Raw genomic sequence first — 21,837 nt, forward strand, 5'->3', positions numbered from 1 at the left:
AAGCCGCTGTAAGATGACTCCACAAACACTGCCACCACACATTCTTCTTTAGTGCGGCATATTGCGGATGTACAGTACATCTGCAAACCCACAACAACAGTTAGGATAATAAACCATATTGCTTTGTGAAAGAATTGATTATTATGATCATTGCTATTAATAAATTCAACTGCATGTTGGCTATTGTTATTTTTAGATTTCTCCTGTTGGGTTTCTGTATAGATGTGAGGGTGAAACTGTTAGCCAGCAGCAGACAGAGGAAATGTTTTACTGCAGCATTCATGCAAAATATATGTTACAACTAACCAACTGCCTGCCTCTATCAAATGCTAAATATCTCATTGGAAGTCTTTGTCTTACATTACAGCGCAACTCAAAACTCAGCAGCAGTGTAATCTCCAAACTTACAGACAAAATAGAGATCACCTAAAGTACAGCTTAAACGGTACATCACGTTCACATCCTTTTTAAGCCATACCATTTTAAATCGTATTTGTTTCAGCAGATTGTGGTTTCTCGCGCACATTCGTACCAGATTTCACATACACATTATTTAAATTAGGGATGCAGCGATATGTAGATTTTTGGCCAATATCAATAACCGATAATTCTTTATCATTGGAAGCCGATAACCGATATATGGCCGATATACCGTATCTAAATATTGAAACAAAAGGCAAAAAGTGGACAACTGCTTTAATTTGAAAACATTGACTGCAGAAAACAAGGTTGCCATTATTTATCTTTTTTCATTTATTTATGAAAATCATGTACCAGACCTACTTTACACTAGTTAACGGTTCTTTAACCTTCAAACTTCTGGTATGTTTTTATTTACTAAACAAATGATAGATGTTCTTTCAGAGCAACCCAGAAAAATGTTCTTTATAGTCACATGTCTGGCAGGTCTCAAACCAGACAGCATTCAGACAACTGTTTGATTCAAACAAAATGCTTTTGTTCCTATAATTTACACATTTATAAATATGTTATTTACATACATTGCTAATAGTAGTAAGTGAATGATCCCGACGGAACAATAGTACTGTACTGTATTTTAACTGTGAGCAGCGTGCAGCTGAAGAAGTTTAACCAGAGGAATTTATTTTTTATTTATCGGCTATAATATATCGGCCTATTCCGATATGGCCAATAATTTATCGTGCATCCTTAATTTAAATGTAAAGCCTTTTTAACACCATTGTAATGAGGTTTCTTACACCACTGACACATGAGACAGTTATAGTGTTTAACTCAACAAGTCATGAGTTTTGCCATTAGACACAATATACATAGGAGCTTATCAAAATTGTGTCCTTTTCCTTTGTTAAAAGATACAAAGCAACACCTGAAATGTTTCAGTCACAATTTGATGATTATGAATCACTAAACAAATGTAGTGAGAACATCAGTTATTCACGTCTAGAGTACAGATTTGAGACCAATTACAGTTTGGGCAAGGAATTGTCAATATTGCAATAGCAAGTAGCATTTGACTCATGCTTTACAAATTACCTCAACACATTTTACAGGGAAATTCTGTCATCATTTACCCTCAATCTGTATAAATGTCTTTGTTCTGATGAACACAAAATAATTTATTTTGAAGACTGCTTGTAACCAAACAGTTCTTGACCACCATTGACTACCATAGTGGGAAAATTTGCTTTATACATTTCTTTGTTCTGTTGAACACAAAAGAAGATATTTTGAAGAATGTACGAAAGCAAACTGTTCTGTGGCACTTTTGACTACCATTGTATTTTTCCTACTATGGTAGTCAATGGTGGCCAAGAACTGTTTGGTTACAAGCATTCTTCCAAATATCGTTCTCTGTGTTCATCAGAACAAAGACATTTATACAGATTTGGAACAACTTGAGGTTGAGTTAATAATTATATAATCTTTTGGGCGTGAACTATCCCTTTAATCGTGTTTCTGTTGTTGGTAGAGCATTGTTTGTTAGTAATGCAAAAAGTTGTGGGTTTGATTCTCAAGGAACACAGATGTAAAATTATACCTTGAATTTTCCTCTTTCATTTCAGTCCCTCTACCTGCCCTTTTGACCACTGTTTGTGTATTTGTGTGTTTGCTCTGTCACTCAATGCCGTACCTTTGGCACGCTCTCACAGATCGTCTGTACAGATCAACATCATGACCCTGGTCCTGACTGTGGAATCGGCAAAGTCTCGCCGTCATTATACTCTCCTCAGCCCGTTCCTCTTATGTGCCGTTTCTTGCTCATGTTACAAGTACGGCTGTGTGCTGTCATGAGGAACGTTCTCTTTCATCCATCAGTTGCATTGCCACGCTCCCCTTACACCCATTAGCTCTGTCACTCTAAAAAGCATTTTAATTTGTCTTTTCTTGGCAGACCAATTTTTACAGCTTGCAAGCAATATTATGTTGGCAGTTACTTCAGCAAATAGCTAAGGGTGCAGCTTTAGTACCAAGACAAAATCAAAAAAGGTTATTAGGAACATAGTTAGAAGAGTTTGTAGCGCTATCTGTAATAGCAAAAATATTGCTGAATATTAACAGGTTTTTCCTAGAAACAGCATTTTATTTCCAGTAAACTTAAACCAGTTTTCAGTTTTTTAAACTTCTTCTCATTTTATTGCTACTACTTTGTTTTCAGTTTCATCACAGTCTTCCAGATGTGCTGCTATTTTAATTGTAATTTATTAAAAAAATGTTGTCATGTTTTAGTCTAACTCTTTTATATGCTATAACATTTTTTTGCATTAAGGAACTGCATTTGGTACCTCCTTGCACTTGATGCTAAATTCTTTAAAATATTTATTTACCTCTGACATCTTGGCAACACCACATTCCATGTTTGGTGTAACCCTCATTTATTTATTTATTTATTCGTTTCTCTGTTTCTGTTTGATGTATTCTTTAAAATATTTATTAATTGACCTTATCCATTTAAAAGTGATGTTACTAATCTAGAATTCACTCACACCTCTTCATACCGGTTATGTGAATTGAATATGTGAGTCAGCTGTGGAAAACATTTAAGAGACCATCCAAATTTTCATTTAATCGGAATTTCTAGATGTTTTGCGGCCGTTGCAGTCTGTTGAATTTCAACAAAATCAAATTTAAGGACTGACCTAAAGTCCAACAGCAATGTGAAAGACTAACAGCAAGACACATGAAAACTGATTAAAATCAAGGTTATATATTTTTTTCCCAAATAAATGTACAAATATAACTGTTGTATTGCTTAAAAGTGAATATAAAATTGTATTCTTTGCAGTATTTGAGGTCCGAATCTTTTCTGTTATTTTAACCCAGTTTTCTCCACTTTTCATTTTCTGCATATAAAGGCAAATAGAAACAATATTTTGATTTGAAAATTGGGAAAACATTTTGTAACTAGTTCATAGAATGAAACAAAAAATATTATTTTACCTAAACACATAGTGTACATATGAATAGTAAATTCAGATAAAACTGAAAATCATTTTGAAAGGGCCTCTTAATTTTTTCTGCAGCTGTATTTTTCTAGTTCATTCTCATATAAATTTTAACTCGCCAATAAATGTAATAAGATAAATCACATTAGATAAAAGATAAAACTGCATGAGAGTAGTCAGTCAAACCTTAAACACACACCACCTGCTTTCTGAAGAGGAACTAGCACAAATGTGATGGTGACATGACTAGAGGCTTGTTCGTCATTTGTTCATTGTCCTGAGCTGTTAATGTAGACGACACAAGTGTCGAACAGATTGTGTTGTGCAGTTGCTGTTAAGAAAGGTAACAGCTGCTGCTGTGGTAGTCTGTTGGATCTAACATTTACAACTATTTACTCATGTCTCACACCTAGTAGGTAATGTTTTGTTTGTTTAAAAGTAAAGTCAATATTCTTTTCATACCATATGTGATTAAAATAAATCTGTGGCTCTTTCACAGCGGCCTGGCATGCCATCAGGGGCACGGATGCCTCACCAGGGGGCACCAATGGGGCCTCCAGGACCACCATATGGAGGAAGCCCTGCAGTACGGCCTGGACTTAACAATCAGGCCATGGAACCCAGTCGGAAACGACCCGCTCCTTCACAGCAGCAGATTCAGCAACAGCAAGGCGTACAGAATCGAAACAGGAAGTGAGTATACTACAACACACTTAATAAGGACGCCTCATAATAATGTAAATGAATTTGTCATCGCAGGAAACTGAAGCACGTCACTGGTTCACCAAAGCCTAGTGTGTTAAAGGGATAGTTCACACCAAAATGACATTTTCCTTTCCCTCATGTAATTCCAAAACTGTACAAACTGTATGTTTTGAATGATGATTATGTAAATTGCTCCTGTTGATTTAATTGTAAAATTTCTTCCCCTCAAAAGAATTGTGTCTTAACAGAATGGCCTGATCTTGACTGACACAAGACTTGATAACTAGGAATAAATGGGATGAAGAAAAAGTCAAATAAAGGGGCAAACATCGGTTTACATTGATGTGATACTTTTAGCGTTGGTGGCGGTATTGATGCACATTGCTGGATGTTTTAGCTAGTTTTACCTGTGCTCTAACCACGCACGACGGACGTGCTAAAAGATATATCATCCATTTACTGTACATGCAACCGATCGCACAAGCTGCAAGCAAATAATACTTTAGCCCCTCTCGTTCGTCTAAAATCCAATTCCACGAGTCCAAAACCTGCTGGTATTGTCACATGTGAACAAACAGTTTGCTTGTCTCGTCATGCAAAACAGATGCATTTCCCTTTTATGCATCTGGTTTGTTATCTGCGTTTGTTTTGCAGTGAATGGATGTGATTCGGCTCTAGCCGTCTTTAGTAGATGACTTCACATTACAAATGACACTGTCGTCATGTCTTTTTATTCTTTACCTCGTTGTGATTATATTGACATTTCCACACATTTTAATTGGGGTCAGTCTCTGGTCATATATCACCAGTTACAGTAACATGTCTCTGTGTCATATACATCGCTTTACGGTTTTTGCAATGGGCTCGATGCACATGTGACTTCCGCGTTTACCGCAAGAACCCTCTGCAGTTTCCGGCTGGGGAGACTTAAAGCAGAGAGAAAGATAAAAAAAGGGAAAAAAGTTGCAATTTTTACTTTGCGGCACACCACAGTGGTATATAGAATTGGAGTTCTACCATATTTGAATGTTATAACGACATGTAAACTTATGAAAGTATAATTTCAAATACGGGAAAACAGCACCTCGATATACCACTGCAGGGTGCAGCATCTGCTAAATTTAACAATTTTCTCAGTTTCCTATTTTCTCTGCTTTAAGTCTCCTCAACCGGAAACTGCCAGGGGTTCTTACCATGAAACTTGGAAGTAATTCGTGCATATAGCATATATACAATGCCGTTTAAGTTATAGATCAGTTGATTAGTCTGGGTCTGCTGGCCAGTCATCTTACAGTTGAGAAGAATTTGTTCATATTGTCTCTCTCTCTCTTTCTTTGAATCAGCTGGATTGATTTACACACTTGCTCACTCTGTCTTTCGACCTTGTCTGACACATTTGTGTAACATTATCTTCCACTGTCTACAACGCTGCTGTCTAGTATCAAACTAATCAATGCAATATATCCGTGTGTGTGTGTGTTTGTGTGTGTGTGTGAGTGATAGCGACAGATGCTGTATCCCTAGCGGTGCGGTTTATTTTTCACCCTCACGTTGTCTTTCTGTGCATTCAGCTTTTTGTAATATTTTTCATCATATTCAGCATTGTAAAATGCACCTGCAACACATGCCAACTGGCTCAGTCCGCTCTAATAAAGGACCCTTCAAATGCTATCAACTCATAGGAAGCCTGTGGGATTTTCTGGACCAAATGAGATGCCAGGGAGGCAGATGGACATGAGAGAGACCCAATCAGATCCCACACTTGGATTAAAGTAGGAGTTTACTCTGCTGCATGATGGATTTGACACATTTTGATCCCACCCTTGACCCTTTACCCCACCACACTCCCCTAAGGCTATGTTGTTTCCAAGGACGTGTCTACCGTACTTATCCACAGACCGTTTTTTTCCCTTCACTAATGATTTACCACAAGCTTGTTTGATTTGTCTCAGAGATTCGTACAGCATAGTTTTAATTCAGTTGTAGAGACAGGCTGTCAGTTTATCAGACATTACATTTGAGTCAGAGATGAACAATAATATTTTAAATGCAGTGTGTAAAAGATTAAATATTGCTGTAATAGCATAGATGTGCATGCATGTCCTGTTGCATGGCATGATATGAGAGCTTGTTTTATACTTTTAACATCTTACTGTAACATCCTTAAAAATAGCCAAAATCGGAATGTTTGTGTTGTCGTCAAAGAAAACCAAAGTGTGCTAATGTATTTTATTATCGTCTATATCAGTGGTTCTCAACTCTGACCCGCAAGATCAATTTCCCTTCTGCGTTTAGCCCCAACCCTGATAAAACACACCTGAACAAGCTTATCAATGTTTTGAAGAATAGACGCGTTAAATTTAATGTGCTGCTGCGTACATCTATCAGTGTATCACACTAAACACAGCAAGAAAGATTCAAGTGCAGACTGCTCCGTATGCATTTGAATCGCTCTCGCTGTATTTAATGTAATACGCCAAGCAATCTGCAGATCCACATTAAGTTGAACACGTCTATTTCTGAAGACGTTGATTATCTTATTCGGATGTGTTTTATAAATCACTGGCTTATAGCTACAGCCACAGGAAAAATGAAGAGACCATTAAACATTTTTATTTTATTATTCATTTTAATTTATTTTTTATATGTATTGTGCCCATTCCAGTCCAGTGTCTGTCGAATTTCAACAAAATCAAACCTTAGAAGTGACATAAATTCATCCAACATCAATGTGAAAAACACGTGACACCTGTGAAAACTGTGTTAAAAATTGAGGTTATCACGTATATACACATATACTATTGCTTGAAGTGAATATGAACTTGTTGTCTTTGCAGTATTTGCGGTCTGAAAAGTACAGGGCTTCTTTTTTGTGATTTTGAACGATTTCTCCAGTTTTCATTTTCTGCAAATAAATGCTAATAGAAACTACATTTAGTTTGAAATTTGAGACAAATAGTATAAGCAGTTCATAGAATAAAACAAAAATACACATTTGACCTTAAACACATACCTATAAATGGTAAATTTTGAAAAGGGTCTTTGAAACCATTTTTTTTATCGTGGCTGTATCTACAATTTGTATTTAAAATGCTTTAGTCAACATTTATTTGAATGCCCTGTAGTACTTTAATATGGCGATCGTCACCCAAAAGGCTTATGCTTTTCTTCATATAGGATTTTCTTTGTATAGCATCATATAGGATTTTCTTTGTATAGCATCAGTGATTTAGAGGAACACATGCCACATAAGGTGTCCAAATGTTTAATTCAGTTAATAAAATAATGTGAATTACCCTTCACATCGTCAAACATAACAAATAGGACAAAAAGGCAATACAACATATCTATCTAGTAGTTTGCACAATGGTCTTTTTTGAAATAGGACAAAAAAGAACGAGTAAGGTGGCATTTTAAAAACATGTAATTTTTAACATGCTAGAAGACGTAAAAGAACTTTCCACATATGTGCACAACACACAGCATATTGACACACCTGACTGCATGCTGTGTTTAAGTCCTCTGAATCTGTGCTTTTTGCCAAGCTTAAACTTTTGAAGTTTGAGCAGCGTTCTCGTAACTTTCTCTGTGCCAATGGTTGCCAACACCATCTGGACTGGCGTTGCGCACACGCACGCTCCTGCACCGGCTTTCCCGCATCCTGGACCAGCCCCAGAATTTTAGCAGATGTCCCGGGTGCTCCACTGTCAGTCTCCATAGTAACATCTAGGTTTTTTTCTGCCTTTCCTCTCCATTTCCCCTTTCTCCCTATTTCTGCAGTGCCAAGAGGAGGAAGATGGCTGATAAGATCCTTCCACAAAGGGTGAGTATGAGATCGGAGCCTTTTCATTGCTTTCATTGTTTTTTCTAGTTATAAGTGTGTGCAAATGCGCACGGATAAAGATGCATGGATGTGTGTGGCTCTCTGCCTTTTCGAGGGGCGGAATCCACTACAAAGCAGACGATACGAAGGGTAGAAATATTTTTGAGGGTTTTTGCATTCGCTCATTGTTTTTCGATAATCTGAAATGATATCAATGTAATATCTATTGATCTAGAGATCATTGTAGCTTCCACAGGTGTGTCCGCATGCTTTATACAGTATCATCTCAAAATGCACTGTACCTATATAGCAGCATTACTGCTGTGCTTTCATGTTTGATTTAAATCAATTGTTTATCCATTCAATTCTGAAATGTGCATCGTGTTTTTTAAAGTCACGGTGTCACTTCAGTTAATTGAGTTGGATAAGATAAGCAACCGTATGTGAGTGTTGTCAGGACGTATAGATACGACCGCAATGGAGACACCAGATGCATAAGTCATTGACAAAACACTCAGTCTATTATCAACAGACTACTCGACAGAGCAGAAAGAGAGAGAGAGACGAATGACTAGGATTGTTTGAATTGCTTTACTGTTCACGTTCTTATAAAAATGAGGTGATATTAAATTATTTTATTAGATTCGTGAGCTCGTCCCAGAGTCCCAGGCTTATATGGACTTGTTGGCATTCGAGCGTAAATTAGACCAGACCATCATGCGCAAACGGGTGGACATCCAAGAAGCCCTTAAGAGACCCATGAAGGTATTTTTCATTATTATGATCTGTATTTTCGGTCTAACTTAATGAGGTTTATGCTAAGCTAAATCAATTTTAACCAGCTTTATGATCTGTTTACTTACATTAACCTGTATAAAACGCTATTTAAAATACTTTGTTTTATAGATAACTATAAATTGCATTCTTGTCAAATTTGCTACTAGAAACGTATTAATAGTAGTAGTAATTAAAGTTAATCTCACATTTAGCCTCTTAAATTAATTAAATTAATTAAATTTGACTTGATTTGAGCATGAAAAGAGATATTGAGACTTTTTTTATTGACTTGCTTTTGGATTTTACCAATTACCACAACCACCTCTGTGTGTTCACGTTGAGACTGATAATATACTAGCTACATCATGTGCATCAAAACACTTATCAGGTCTTTTTCTCTTTTTAAGCAAAAACGAAAGCTGCGTATATACATCTCCAACACCTACAACCCTGCAAAGCCTGACGCTGAGGACTCTGAAGGCAGCATTGCATCCTGGGAGCTACGAGTGGAGGGAAAATTGCTGGATGATGTGAGTCAAATCTGGAATTCAGGCAATATTTTGAATTTTACATCATTTATGCACCACATCATTTAAAAATCTGTATATACAAAATTGTATATACAATTTCTTGGAAGACACAAAATTAGAAATGTCGAAGTGGTTTTGTGGCCATCCAGTGCTCTTTGGTTATCGGTGTTCATCAAAATAACTGATGAAGACATGACGAAAGAATTTTCATTTAAACAAAACATTCAACATCACACATGGCCCAATCATTAGAAGCTGTTCTCTCTCTCTAGATGATGAACCCTTACTGAGGCTCTGAGAAATGTTTGACCATGTGCTTTTTGTCCAGTGACATCACATCTTGTGAATGGCAACTATGCACTTTTTGAACTACTGTAGTTAAATTTACACTCACAGACTCCAAGTCTTGACCACAGAGATGTGCCTCATTTACCAATGAAATCACTTCCCTCTCTCCATCCAAATATACGTGCCAGAAAGTTCTGTGGCTCCATTTAGTTATTTTCGCTTTTGATATTTGTGCGACTGCCCCATCAATGCATATTCAAAAATAAATCCAGCTAAAGATTTATCAGCAGGATTTGATGTGCTTGTTTAATACAACAAAGTCATTCCAACCTATTCTGCAGTTTGTAAATAAAAAAGATTACAAAATGCTTACTATCGTGATCTTTAATTTGACTGGTGTAATAGAATCATTTACCAGCGCAGTCTGTGCAATATATATTTTTTAAGGATTAAAAAGTACAAACTGGCTAAAGTTATTTTAAAAAGTAAACCTGGTTAGTTGGCATCTACACAATGACACCTGGATGACACTTGACAAAACCAATTATAAAGTAACCAAACGTTTTTTTAACCAAAAACCTTTCTTTGACAAAGAAGATTTCTGCTTGGCTTTCATAAAAGGACATTACTGAAAAGACCCATAAACAACATAAAGTGACAATATTTTTTTACTGTGGTAATAAACAGCATTCCACCAATTCACACAGCAAAAGTTGCATCTATTCCAGAATATTTCTTAAAAGTAAGTGTTCTTTAAAACAGAATAGCAAAAAAATAGACCCTTTGAATAACGTTTGGTTTCAGGGCACGTTTTTAGTTACTAGTAGCACTGGAAGTGGATTTGTGTTCTTTTTTCAGTTTTTGGTGTAGTTTAAATGCATTTAAAAAAAAAATTTGGGTGCTTATTGAAAAACAACGTCCTCGATTTTACCATAATCATTATTTCATGTTTGGAATAGAAACTAAAGCATGGGGATTTTTTCCTTGAATCTGTAGGCGACACAGCAAAAATTCAACCTCTTGGCTCGGCCTCTGACCATGACTGTTTAACTAATACATTTGAGGCGTGTGTTTTTCCATGCCCAAAGAAATGAAACTAGTACTTATTGATGATCCTTTTAGAGAATCGTGCAGACTTGTCCTGCATAGCAAATCATCCACCAGTATACCACATTTAATTTGAACATTCAGAGGTCGTTCCCTTCCATGGAAAGTCTACATGGAAAGTTTATGATGTGGCCAAGCAAGATTCTTGTTTTCCCACAATGTCTTCTTACTTGAAACTATGTTTGCCCAGTAGCACATGCTGATAATAGGAAAACACTATGTGTCCTTTTTTTTCACAGCCAGGAAAGTTGAAGAGGAAGTTCTCCTCATTCTTCAAGAGTCTGGTTATTGAGCTGGACAAAGACCTTTACGGACCTGATAATCATTTGGTTGAGGTTGTTGCTTGAAATCCTACTAACATATAGACATGTTGTATAGCACTTTGTATAGTCTGAAGTTATAATTAAACAGTTACAGTCTGAAGTGTTAAGTTGTCTTTTGATCTTTTGCTTTTTGTAAGTGTTTGTAGGTATGCATGTTAATCTCTCTTTACTTTCTACAGTGGCATCGAACCCAGACCACTCAGGAGACAGACGGTTTTCAGGTGAAGAGACCTGGTGATGTTAATGTACGCTGCACTCTGCTGTTAATGCTGGATTACCAGGTAACTTTCACCAAATGCATCCAGTAAATATATTTACTGTATATCAACTCAATAATATAGTTTTAATATAGTTTAAATCGGTTTTACAAAGCATGATCAAATCACATATTGTATAGGCTATGTTACTGCATATAAAATGTTTCTGTAATACCATAATATTCAGCTACTTTACCCTGTTTCAGCTAATATTTAAAGGCCTTTAATCATGTGTCAATTCTCTAAAATGCTTTTAACACCGTGACCTAACAGCAAAGGTTAACTGAGTTTAATTATGCCCTGTTTCAGCCGCCTCAGTTTAAACTGGATCCGAGACTAGCTCGTCTTCTGGGTATTCACACACAGACTCGCTCCAGTATTATACAAGCGCTCTGGCAGTATGTCAAAACCAACAAACTGCAGGACTCCCATGACAAGGAGTACATCAACTGTGATAAGTACTTCCAGCAGGTACAGTACACTTGATTAAAAACTACAAGTTGGTCTTCTGTAATTATGGCATGAAACCATAAAAGATTTATGAAGCAAGGATACTTTGTTGCTATATTTTATGCCCCAGTGAGCTTTTTGTAAGTGCTGAAGGTCTCGTCCTCTCATAGATCTTTGACTGTCCGCGTCTGAAGTTCTCTGAAATTCCACAGCGTCTCACTAATCTTTTGCTGCCCCCCGACCCTATTGTCATCAACCACATCATAAGGTTTGTACATTCTGCATATAAAATGTATTGTAGATGTTATCACCAGCTGCTTTTGTTTTCATTCTTTTTAATGCAACCTCTGTTTTTAAAATACTGTAGATCTTTATGTAATCAAATTCATTAAGGAAGAATATTTCATCTTAGTCCTAGTTCATGCTTTGTGCCCTGTTTATTTTCAGTAAAAAATGAAAGCATTCCCATGTGTTATTTTTTCGTTTGTGCGCACAGCGTTGACCCTAATGATCAAAAGAAAACTGCGTGCTATGACATTGATGTAGAGGTGGAAGATCCCCTTAAAGCTCAGATGAGCAGCTTTCTGCTCTCCACGGGCAACCAGCAAGAGATTGCCTCACTGGATAACAAGGTTAGACAGTGTGGGCTCGATGTTACAAATGACTGGACATTCATTCTGAATTATACAGTACTCTACTCTAATTCTGACTGATATTATTACAGTGACATTGAATACAGTGGGTAAAATAAGTATTGAACTCGTCACCATTTTTCTCAGTAAAGCTGGTGTCTTGGCTATCCATGCCTTTTTGCACCCTGTGTCATTCTATTTTATTACATGAAACTTAATTTGTGAATTTATTTGTTTTGTCTTCTTTGTATGTATGGATTATTTGGGATGTTAACGACATCTGGTGAATTTCATGTCAACAGCATCTTGAGAAATATATTTACTGAGAAAAATGGTGACGTGTTCAATATTTCATATTTCACAATAATCTGGATTTGACCATGTTTGTTGTGATATTATGTGTATGAATAAATGTGTGTATTTTTATGATAATCTTATTCTCAACCACCTCCAGATCCATGAGACTATTGAGTCTATAAATCAGCTGAAGATCCAGAGAGATTTCATGCTCAGCTTCTCCAGAGATCCCAAAGGCTACATCCAGGACTGGCTCAAATCCCAGAGCAGAGATCTTAAAGTCTGTACAACTTTCATTTTTTCCGCTATGTATTTAACGACTTAATCTATACATATTATTTTAAAGCCAGAGTTATTTAGGCTACTTAAAGGTGCTGTGTGTAATTTTTTGGAGAATCTATTGACTGAGATGCAATATGATATACATAACTATGTCTTATAATGAAGCGTTATGTTTTTATTACCTTGAGAATGAGCTATGGGTCCTCTTACATGGAATTCATGTTGTTTCTACAGTAGCCTTAAACGGACAAACTGCTCTACAGAGCGCGATTCGTAAATATGTTATCTCCTTAAACTGAGAAGTGAAAACGTGACAACATCTTAGTCCTGTGTCAGCCACCATAGTGCTTCAAAAGGGAGGGGGAAGTGACCTGTTAGTTGCAATTTCGCAACCTCACAGATAAATGCCACTAAATTTCACACACTTAACTGCAACTTAACTTTTATGATTTGCCCTAGTTACACATCAGATTAAGTCTTGCATTTCTTACTGATTTTACCGTTTGATTGTTTTGTAGCTTATGACAGATGTTGTTGGGAACCCAGAGGAGGAGAGAAAAGCAGAGTTTTATCATGAGCCATGGTCTCAGGAGGCTGTCAGTCGATACTTCTATTGCAAGGTAAGGATATGAAAATATATGACAAATAGTATTGACCACAAAACAGATTTTATGTGAACACTGTTACTGTATAATCTAATTGTTGTATTGTGGTATTGTTTGACTACAATTAACATCCTGATTTCTCCAAAGATTCAGCAGAGGAGACAGGAGCTGGAACAGGTTTTGGCTCTAAGGACCACCTAAACCTGTACGTGTTCAGTCATTGTCATAACATGACCTACGATTTACCACACTGGACCAATTCCGTCACCACAACAGCCCTTAGATCTCCATTGGCTGCACATTTAAGCTAAAACGTGGTACTGTGTCTTCCATTCTGGATGAATTCATCTCACAAAGCACCACTTCTAGTTTTTACTACTAATTACTTCCACCAGCATTTTCAACTTGAAGACTTTGCTTCAGGCTCACAGACTTTGAAACCAACCTGTGTTGCAGCATGAACTGGATTCAGCTTTCCTTATTTGTCATTGATATTATTGCTTTATTAGTGTGACTTTTGGATCTAGAACAATTATTTTAAAATGTCTGCCCTTTTTGTCAAAAGTGTATTTATGAAGTAGGCAGCTTTTAAGGGAGCATATTTCAGTATTACCTTAACCGACCACAGGGTATGTTACACTCTGCTGTCCCTACCACACCTATTGAGCTGCTTTATTTAAGTAAGCATTGTACAGAAACATTGAAGGGGTTGTTTTACATGAGGTATTTCAACACTATTTTAGAGGTCTGATAGGTCACTGCTTTTGGAAGCCTTTATTGTATATTAAGAAATGATTGTGGGCCATACATACAAAATTATTAATCATAAATACATTTGGACAGATGGTTTTAACAGTTAGATAAAGGTGATTATTCTGTCAAATAACTTTTTCAATGTTTCATCCTTTTACCAAAACCTTTTCGTGCACATTTTAGACAATTTTCTTTGAACCCTATATTATTTTGTGTTTTAATAGTGCTGTTAAAATAACATTCTGTGTGCATTTTCTTTCACTTTATTTGATGTTTTACCAAAAGGTCAAAAATGACTAAAAAACAGTGTTCAGACTTTGAATAGATGAAGGACTTTGCGTTTTACTTTACGACTCTTAGAGTCTTTGCACTAAATCATGGATAATAAATGAGTGCTTCGAAAGCTTTCCATGCTAATTATTTGTTATTTTAAACAAAAACAAATATAGGATGAATAAGAGTCAAACATGTTGAAATGCTGATTTGTTTGGCATTATTAATTTGATCATTGCTGTAGAGTTTTGGATTCTCGCTGCCTCTGAGTGTTGATCTAGAACCCTCTGATTGATCTTTAGTGTCAGGTGTAAGACGGCTTGTATAGGTCAACAATTGGGTGTTCTTGCAGTTGCCTGCCTGTGACCCTGACATGTTTTCTCATAGAGAGAAATGCCGATGGGTGGCCTCTGTGTTGCTCTCAGAGTATTTTTTACACCTATGCATGCTGCATGGACACGTTTTTATACTTTCATACAAGGACATGAGAGACCTTCTGATAGCTTTGGAACTGAATCAGACGAGCACTGATCTTCAGTTTGTGACACTCTATATTATAACCTAACATGTACAGCAGAGGCCATTTGAGGTCATATGTTGTTTTTTGATTGTTTGTCTTTTTAAAAGATTGTGTAATTTAATAAGTGGATGAGAGAAGCACACCAAGGATTTTTGGCTCTTTGCAACAAGAGCACCTCCCTTTGAATCTTGTGGGTACTACATGTACAGTGTCCGCCATTTTGAACATTATGAGTTGTAAACATAATGTAACATTCAATATGAAAACTGCCCTTGATGTTGTAGCAACTGAAGTTTTTGTGTGAAGCAGTCTCTTGCCATCCAAGCAACAAATTTTGCTGTATCTGAAATCGGTTCACACATGGCTTTGCTGTTAACCCCTCTTGTACAGAACTGTTCATAAATTCTGTGGTCAGTCACTCAAACTTCTAGGCAGAGTTAATGGGATCACATTGCCCTCTAGTGCTTGTTAAAGGGAAAAATCTTCCCAAAAGACGAGGGCAAACTGTTCCCTGCACATCATTGAAATGGGATCACTGTTGATTCTGTAGTATTTATATACGAAATACGTCAAGGCTTTAAACTTATTTGAAACCTCTGTTATAACCATTTTATTTGGTTATAGTGTTTGTCTCATGTGTGTGTTCATAGAACTACTGCCAGCAGACATCTTAACACGTAGGTTTTAATGATACACTATGTAATTTTGTTTTTCTCACAATATTTGTACTGCAAGTTTGTTGTCTCACCTTGTTCTACTTTCACCAGAGATTAGTACGAAAACGTAGTACCTGTGTTAGACAGTGAGGATGTAAATAAACAAGCGGTTGCCAAAGTTTGTGAATGGAGCACACTGAAAATGTGTTTGTGTGTATGTGAAAACGATAAAAAGTGACACATGGTTTGATAACAAGATTGTGGTAGCTGAGAATAAAAAACTCATGTCTGCTTTTGAACTCGCTTTGTTTTTGATTGTGTTGTAAAAAGGAATTGCACTTTTATAAATATTTATTATTTATTTATTTGTCTATAACATTAATATAAAACATTTCAGTTAAACGTTTAAACCATGGTGTACTGTATTTCACAGTAAGATTGCATCTTAGAAAGTAAAACAAATACTTAACTGGTGTTTTAAATTACTAGTTAATTTAGCAGATGCTTTTACTTACAAATAAGGAATAAAACAAGTTTTCAATCCAGTATATGTCACATTTTAAAAGAACCTTTCCCCTCTGTTCTCATAATTAAAATAGAGGGTGGCAAGATTTTCAGTAACACTTTTATACAGTCAGAGGAAGAATTTTCTGTATTAACCCTCACTTCCTCAGGAACAGGACAGAACACCCTATTAAATGTAAAACTTTATCTCTTGGCCCCTTTTACACTTATAGTGTATGGGTATTGAATTTGAACCAAACTTCTACTTAACCCGTTGAAGGAGAGAGCGAGGTACAGCTCCGGGTGTGTTTTAACAGATTGTGGTGAGCCAGATTAAGCCAGCTTTGTAAAGACTGCTCATATCCTCCAGTCTGTGACCAAGAGTATAGACACTCTTTGTAAAACAAAATCTAATTATCCTACAATGGAAAAAGTCAATAGAGGCCAGTTGTGTTTGGTTACCAACATTCTTCAAAATATGTTTTGTGTTCTTCAGAAGAAAGTGAGTCATAGGTTTGGAATGACATGAGGGTAAGTAAATGGGTGAACTGGGTAAATGGGTAATTTGGGTGAACTGTCCCGACTGTCTTTCTTGCAAAAAGAACCCAATAACAGAACAGAATTTAGGCTTATATCTTAATCCCATCATGTAGTTTCATTCTCAACCATTGGTCAGGAAATGAGAATAAAGTAGATCAACTATATGTCTCGAGGCACTGAATTTGTCTGGAAAAGATACAGAACTTGCTTCATGCAATGGCATCACAGTATGAAAACAAATGCATGGAAATCACAGATAATGACTTTGGTGAGTCCTGACATATTAAGCACATTCCTATCTAAGGTCATACAATCATACAGCTGAAGTTAAAGGTTGGCTCAAGAGGCTGAGAATTGGAATTAAACCTCTGCTAACCATGAAGGCTGTAATGCTTATATAGTAACAGCTTGAAGACATTCCTTTCACCTGCATTTAGTCATTGGCAGTCATGTAAACAAAGTTCATTTCTCAGGTTAAATTTGGAGCAAGTTATACAGAATATATAATAGAATGTGCTGTTTTCAGGTTAAATGAGTCCGCTGGTTTATTAGTCACATACTGCATGTACAATTTCACGGGTCAACACTTGAGTAACAGGTCTTCACTGTGTCTAGTGGAACTAAAACAATGGCTGTTCTGTGAAGAGGAATTTACAACGTCAACATCAGTAGGTCCTTTTCCATGGTCCTTTTCCAGGCAGATTTTGGTTCATTACTAGTCCGGGTTTTTCAAGGCCACCAAAATGAGATTCAAGAAGTTTAAGCCAAGTTAAGGCATGCTTCCAGTAGTTCTTAGGTGCTGTTAGCCTGCTCTTGTTCAAACAAAGCTATGGCTAGGTGTGATCGAGAGGCCAGCCCCTCTAGGTTACTGAGCACACAGCGGTGATAGATATCCTCACTAAACCGTGGGTTACATTCCCTGTGAAAATATTTCTGGACTAGTGCCGGCTCAACAGCCCGAAAAACGTGCAACCCAGAGTAGCGGACAAATATCTCGTATACATCCATGTTCTCAAGCATCTCATCGTTGTCCAAGATGTCCGCTGCCATCTTTGTGCGGGCAGCCATGTAATCTGCATTGTAAAAGCAGGCTTCTTCAAAGACGTGGCGGTCAAAGTGGCCATCACGCAGTGTCTCTGAAGCAAAAGATGACGCGGCGGACGGCTGCTGGTCACGGTTGATCAGAGCTGGACTGTACTCTTGGAAGTGGATTGGGAAGAACACTTGCCAATTGCTGATGGCATTCATACGGCAACGGTTGAGAAAATCAGCATTGACCTCTGTCCAAACGCTGGCCAGGAAGAACAGGGTGTCTACTGGATGCTTCTTGGAGATGATGTCCATCAGCTTGACCTGGGAAGGAACTTCGGTCTTCACGCTGATCCAAGGAATTTTAACATCGCTATAACGTTTCTCAACCTCGCCGATCATGGCTTTGACACCGGAGAAGACGTCTGTCTGGCTGACCCGCTGGGCATCAAAGGGGTCGTACACAAACAAGAAAGTGAGCAGAGCATTGTCATGGGTATCCAAAGCATTCATGACATACATGTCAAGGAAGTTGCCCACAAAGTCCTGATCATGAGCCGTCACAGGGAGGATCACCTGCACTCGTGTCGCTTCTGTTACATATGGCATGGGAATGATCTCCACAGCACTGAGCGGCTTCAGCAGACTTACCCGTTTGGCAATGACCTGACTATGACCCTTCTGCGTAAAGGCTTCGAGGGCCAAATCCAGCACATATTCCATCCCTCGTGTAGGGTCGAAGCGCCTGTACCCATTAAGTAGACGACGCTTACGGAACCGCAGCTGGGGCTGATAGCGCTCATTCAGACAGCTCACTGCGGTCTCCAGGACTGAATTAATATCTGCACGGTCCGCACCTCGAAGTTCACACTTTGGAGAACTGTCTGCACATGAATAAATGTGCTCCTCAGTGAAGTATTCCCAGTTGATCACCTCAAAGCGAGTCTTTGGCCGGAAGGGTGGGTTGATTCCGATGGGCCAGGTGGCTCCAGCTTTTCCTTCTGGAGTGAGCTCACTTATGTTTTTGATCTGGACCTGTGACCAAACAGGACAAAACAAAAGTTTAATTTAAAAATGTTATGCTTCTAAGGGTATCATAAAGCTCACGTGACAATTGTGCTGTCATGGAAACAGTTGGTGAGAGGTCACACTTATACCAGAACTTGTCCTTGACGGAAAACAATGCTTATAGTTTAAAATATGAATATTTTATATGAATATGAACTGACGTCATATACATCCGGCATAGCATAAGGATTAGTAAATTATGAGAGAATTTTCTTTTTTGGTTAACTGTTCTTTTAACTAGACAAGACAAAAAGGGAGGGTAGACTCTTGTCACAAGATGACATATAAAAAACCACCAAAAATACTACAATTTGTAATCCTACAAATGAAAGCATGCATTTAAAGGGACAATGATAATAACATACTGTACCTGAAGTTGTTGTATCTGTGCATAGGTCGAGTCCAGTTCAATCTGGTTATAGCGTTTGTGCAGGCGGTACATCAGGGCAGGTTCAGAGACTGGGTGGACAGTGAAGGCATTCTTAAACTGGGCACTGTCTTCACGCTCTGGGTCTACATTCTTCTGTAGCTCAAAGTAACGGTAAGTCACCTCCTATATCATTTGAAAAGAATACAATCCATTTCAACTTCCCAATAATCTTTCAAAAATAATGTTGTAAATTGCAATGTTGTCATGCTTTGCATCCATTAAACCTTTACTACATACTTACACACAAATGAGTCTTTAAATACAATGACTAAAAACAAAGTAACTCATCACCTGATACTTCTCCACACAACTAAGACCCAAGAAATCAATGATGCAGCGACCAAGCCACTCATCTGGCCTGACACTGAGGATGTCGTTTCTGCAGGTGTCCAGATGGGGTTGCAGTCGGGCCAGCAGGCTACGCGACAGTAGGTACCCGTATCCGCCATGACAATATCGGGCACGTTCTTCACCCCCAATAAACTCCTCCGCCCGGCCCATGTACAAATCCTGTCCCGCACTAAGATGGTTAACCAGCTCCATCACCCTTTCAGCTTGCGTGTACGTGTCGTCTTGAGCGAGGTAAAACCAATTGTACTCGTTGCCGTAGTGTTGGTGGAGGTGTCGTATGGTTTCATACATTAGCCAGACGGGCCGGTCATCGCCATGAGCTACAACAGTCATTCCGTGCGGCGCCTTTGCACTTCGAAGGCCGGTGAAGAAGAAGGTGCGGTGAAACCGTTGAGCTACGGTTTTATTGACTGCCACGCCAAATGTGTTCAGAGTGGCACGTGAGCTCAGGATGCCCACCAGAAGACGTTCTCGGATGCCCAGCTCCGTGTGAATGTAGCGAGTCCTGTGGAGAAAAATACATTAAATGCACATTTTAACAATGAACAGTTTTTGAGTTGCGTTTTGATTTTGAAGGGTTTTTGCCAAGAATAATCAATCGGAGATCTATAAAAGAGGAACGAGGAGAAACAATAACAATATTAAACAATATTATTAATAATAATAATATTATTTTAATTACTGCTTCAATTACCAAATCTAAAACAACAATTTTTAACAAAGATTTAAGTACAGAATGAGGCTCAACTGATTTTTTGTGACGTCTCACCTCAGAACTTTCTTATGTGGTTTGTTGGGATCCTTATGATAGGGTACAATTCGTGGCTGGAAGTCCTCATTCCCATCTCCATCTTTGCCATCCTGGTGATCCCTAACATGACCACTATCTAGGAGTCCGCCAGTGCCCAGTTCGTCTCCACATGGCTCATCTGCGTCCCCCTGTGTCCAGGACACCATCAGAAGACTGAGGCTACAGCCCAAAGAAAGTCCCAGGATGAGAGGAAGAGCAGGCCGAATAACAGCCAAGAAAGAAGACAGGCGCATGGTGGAGTAATGTCTCTTAAAAGCCAGTCAGTAGATTTCAAGTCTCACCCAGATCTTCTCAGAGAGTTGTTCAAGCAGCAGTAAAGTTGTTTTATGGATTATATAGGTAATGCTAACAGCAGATACAATAAACAACGTTCCTGTCATTCATTTTAACTGTATTCAATCTCTTATCTCAGAATGACTAGTAAAGTCAGTGATAACGCCTTTACAATCAGATAAATCCACTTATAATACTATTAAGTGTCGTGAATGTACAACGTAAAATTGAGAATCAAAATTGTATATTCTGATATGCCTCTTTAGAGGACATATGGGTAACAGGACGGGTCTGATGTACACATGCATAGCGGTACCACTTCCTCAATGTAATTTAGACTTCAGACAGAAACGAATAAGAAAACTTTTATAAAGTGTAACATCTTCCTGCATGAGATGTGCTACATTCGTGATTACATTGAGATTAAACCTTATTTCTCAATTATCGAGCCCCACTATACAAATGGTTAGATCGCTAACCCCTCGACAACATTTGCGACCAACATTTAACGTCCAAAAACTGTAATGTTCATGTTATTATAAAGGTCAGGATATCATATTATCATTTTGACACTCACAGTCAATGGTGTTCGCTAAAATAGCCCTTCGCGTAAAGTAACCTTAGATCCTTTATTTGCGAGATGAACAACGTTAGCAACCACCAGCAAAATCTTCCGCAAAAAAAACTAATCCTGCTCTGGTTGCAGAAGTCCGCCTTGTCTTCTACAGACCAATTCAAAGATACAAAAACAAATGTGACCTGACTTTCTTAGCTTCGCTGTGCATGTGTCCAGCATCGTCCAAGCATCAGATTTACCTGCGGATGTGCTATGGAGGAAGAAAGGCGTCAATGCGCTTAAAAAGACCCAGGGAAACAAAAAGCGCACGCAACCGTTCCACGTATATATGTTTCCCGTCGCATGATCTAGTTGCGTCAATACAGTTACAGTTTGTGCAACCCACCGACCGCGAGGTTTTAACAGTCCATTATCACGCCAGATGCTCTCGTGCCCTCTCATTTGAGTCCACAGACACGTCATCAGGCATGAATGACAACAAGCTCGAATTCATTCAACAAGATGTAGCCTATAACAAGCGAGTATAAGAGAGCGAGAACCTTTGTACTTAC

The 21,837-nt window shown here is 38.0% G+C and overlaps 2 protein-coding genes across 10 annotated transcripts in view; one reads left to right on the plus strand and one right to left on the minus strand.

The window, feature by feature from the left end:
* Positions 1-16,001, plus strand: part of smarcd3b (SWI/SNF related BAF chromatin remodeling complex subunit D3b) — a 31,978-nt gene extending 15,977 nt beyond the window's left edge. For 2 of the 5 annotated variants that reach the window (XM_079458290.1, XM_079458289.1), the window contains exons 2-14: positions 3,925-4,118; positions 5,813-5,902; positions 7,911-7,953; positions 8,596-8,718; positions 9,138-9,260; positions 10,895-10,990; positions 11,158-11,259; positions 11,545-11,706; positions 11,856-11,953; positions 12,182-12,317; positions 12,772-12,894; positions 13,415-13,516; positions 13,649-16,000. In XM_079458290.1, coding sequence (XP_079314416.1) covers positions 3,925-4,118; positions 5,813-5,902; positions 7,911-7,953; positions 8,596-8,718; positions 9,138-9,260; positions 10,895-10,990; positions 11,158-11,259; positions 11,545-11,706; positions 11,856-11,953; positions 12,182-12,317; positions 12,772-12,894; positions 13,415-13,516; positions 13,649-13,702 — 1,446 coding nt within the window. In that variant the 3' untranslated portion in view covers positions 13,703-16,000. Of the gene's footprint in view, positions 1-366; positions 446-3,924; positions 4,119-5,812; positions 5,903-7,910; positions 7,954-8,595; positions 8,719-9,137; positions 9,261-10,894; positions 10,991-11,157; positions 11,260-11,544; positions 11,707-11,855; positions 11,954-12,181; positions 12,318-12,771; positions 12,895-13,414; positions 13,517-13,648 lie in introns of those variants that run through there. The other 3 variants (XM_079458291.1, XM_079458293.1, XM_079458292.1) reach the window with 3 other exon arrangements.
* Positions 15,892-21,751, minus strand: chpf2 (chondroitin polymerizing factor 2). 5 transcript variants are annotated; one of them, XM_079458228.1, is made up of 6 exons: positions 21,526-21,702; positions 20,718-20,781; positions 20,395-20,595; positions 19,566-20,130; positions 19,215-19,397; positions 15,892-18,811 (listed from the first exon to the last, which is right to left on the minus strand). In XM_079458228.1, exons 3-6 carry the CDS (start codon positions 20,580-20,582, stop codon positions 17,540-17,542), a joined length of 2,208 nt encoding a protein of 735 aa, XP_079314354.1. In that variant the 5' UTR covers positions 20,583-20,595; positions 20,718-20,781; positions 21,526-21,702; the 3' UTR covers positions 15,892-17,539. The 5 variants fall into 5 exon arrangements, with proteins under 5 accessions (XP_079314354.1, XP_079314352.1, XP_079314355.1 ...); XM_079458226.1 differs by lacking the exon at positions 20,718-20,781 and having other exon boundaries at positions 21,526-21,751; XM_079458229.1 differs by lacking the exon at positions 20,718-20,781 and having other exon boundaries at positions 20,395-20,564; positions 21,526-21,749.
* Between the last annotated feature and the right edge of the window lie 86 nt (positions 21,752-21,837).

This window comes from Barbatula barbatula (genome assembly GCF_947034865.1).
Source record: "Barbatula barbatula genome assembly, chromosome: 1".
Classification (NCBI taxonomy): Eukaryota; Metazoa; Chordata; class Actinopteri; order Cypriniformes; family Nemacheilidae; genus Barbatula; species Barbatula barbatula.

What these genes read in the sequence shown, in the direction of transcription:
- chpf2 (XM_079458225.1), bottom strand. Translation starts at nt 20,669, where the DNA reads ATGCGCCTGTCTTCTTTCTTGGCTGTTATTCGGCCTGCTCTTCCTCTC. An exon ending in CCACATAAGAAAGTTCTGAG is followed by an intron (nt 20,131 to 20,394) that starts GTGAGACGTCAC and finishes TTTTCTCCACAG; the next exon opens with GACTCGCTACATTCACACGG. An exon ending in CACAGATACAACAACTTCAG is followed by an intron (nt 18,812 to 19,214) that starts GTACAGTATGTT and finishes GTTTGGTCACAG; the next exon opens with GTCCAGATCAAAAACATAAG.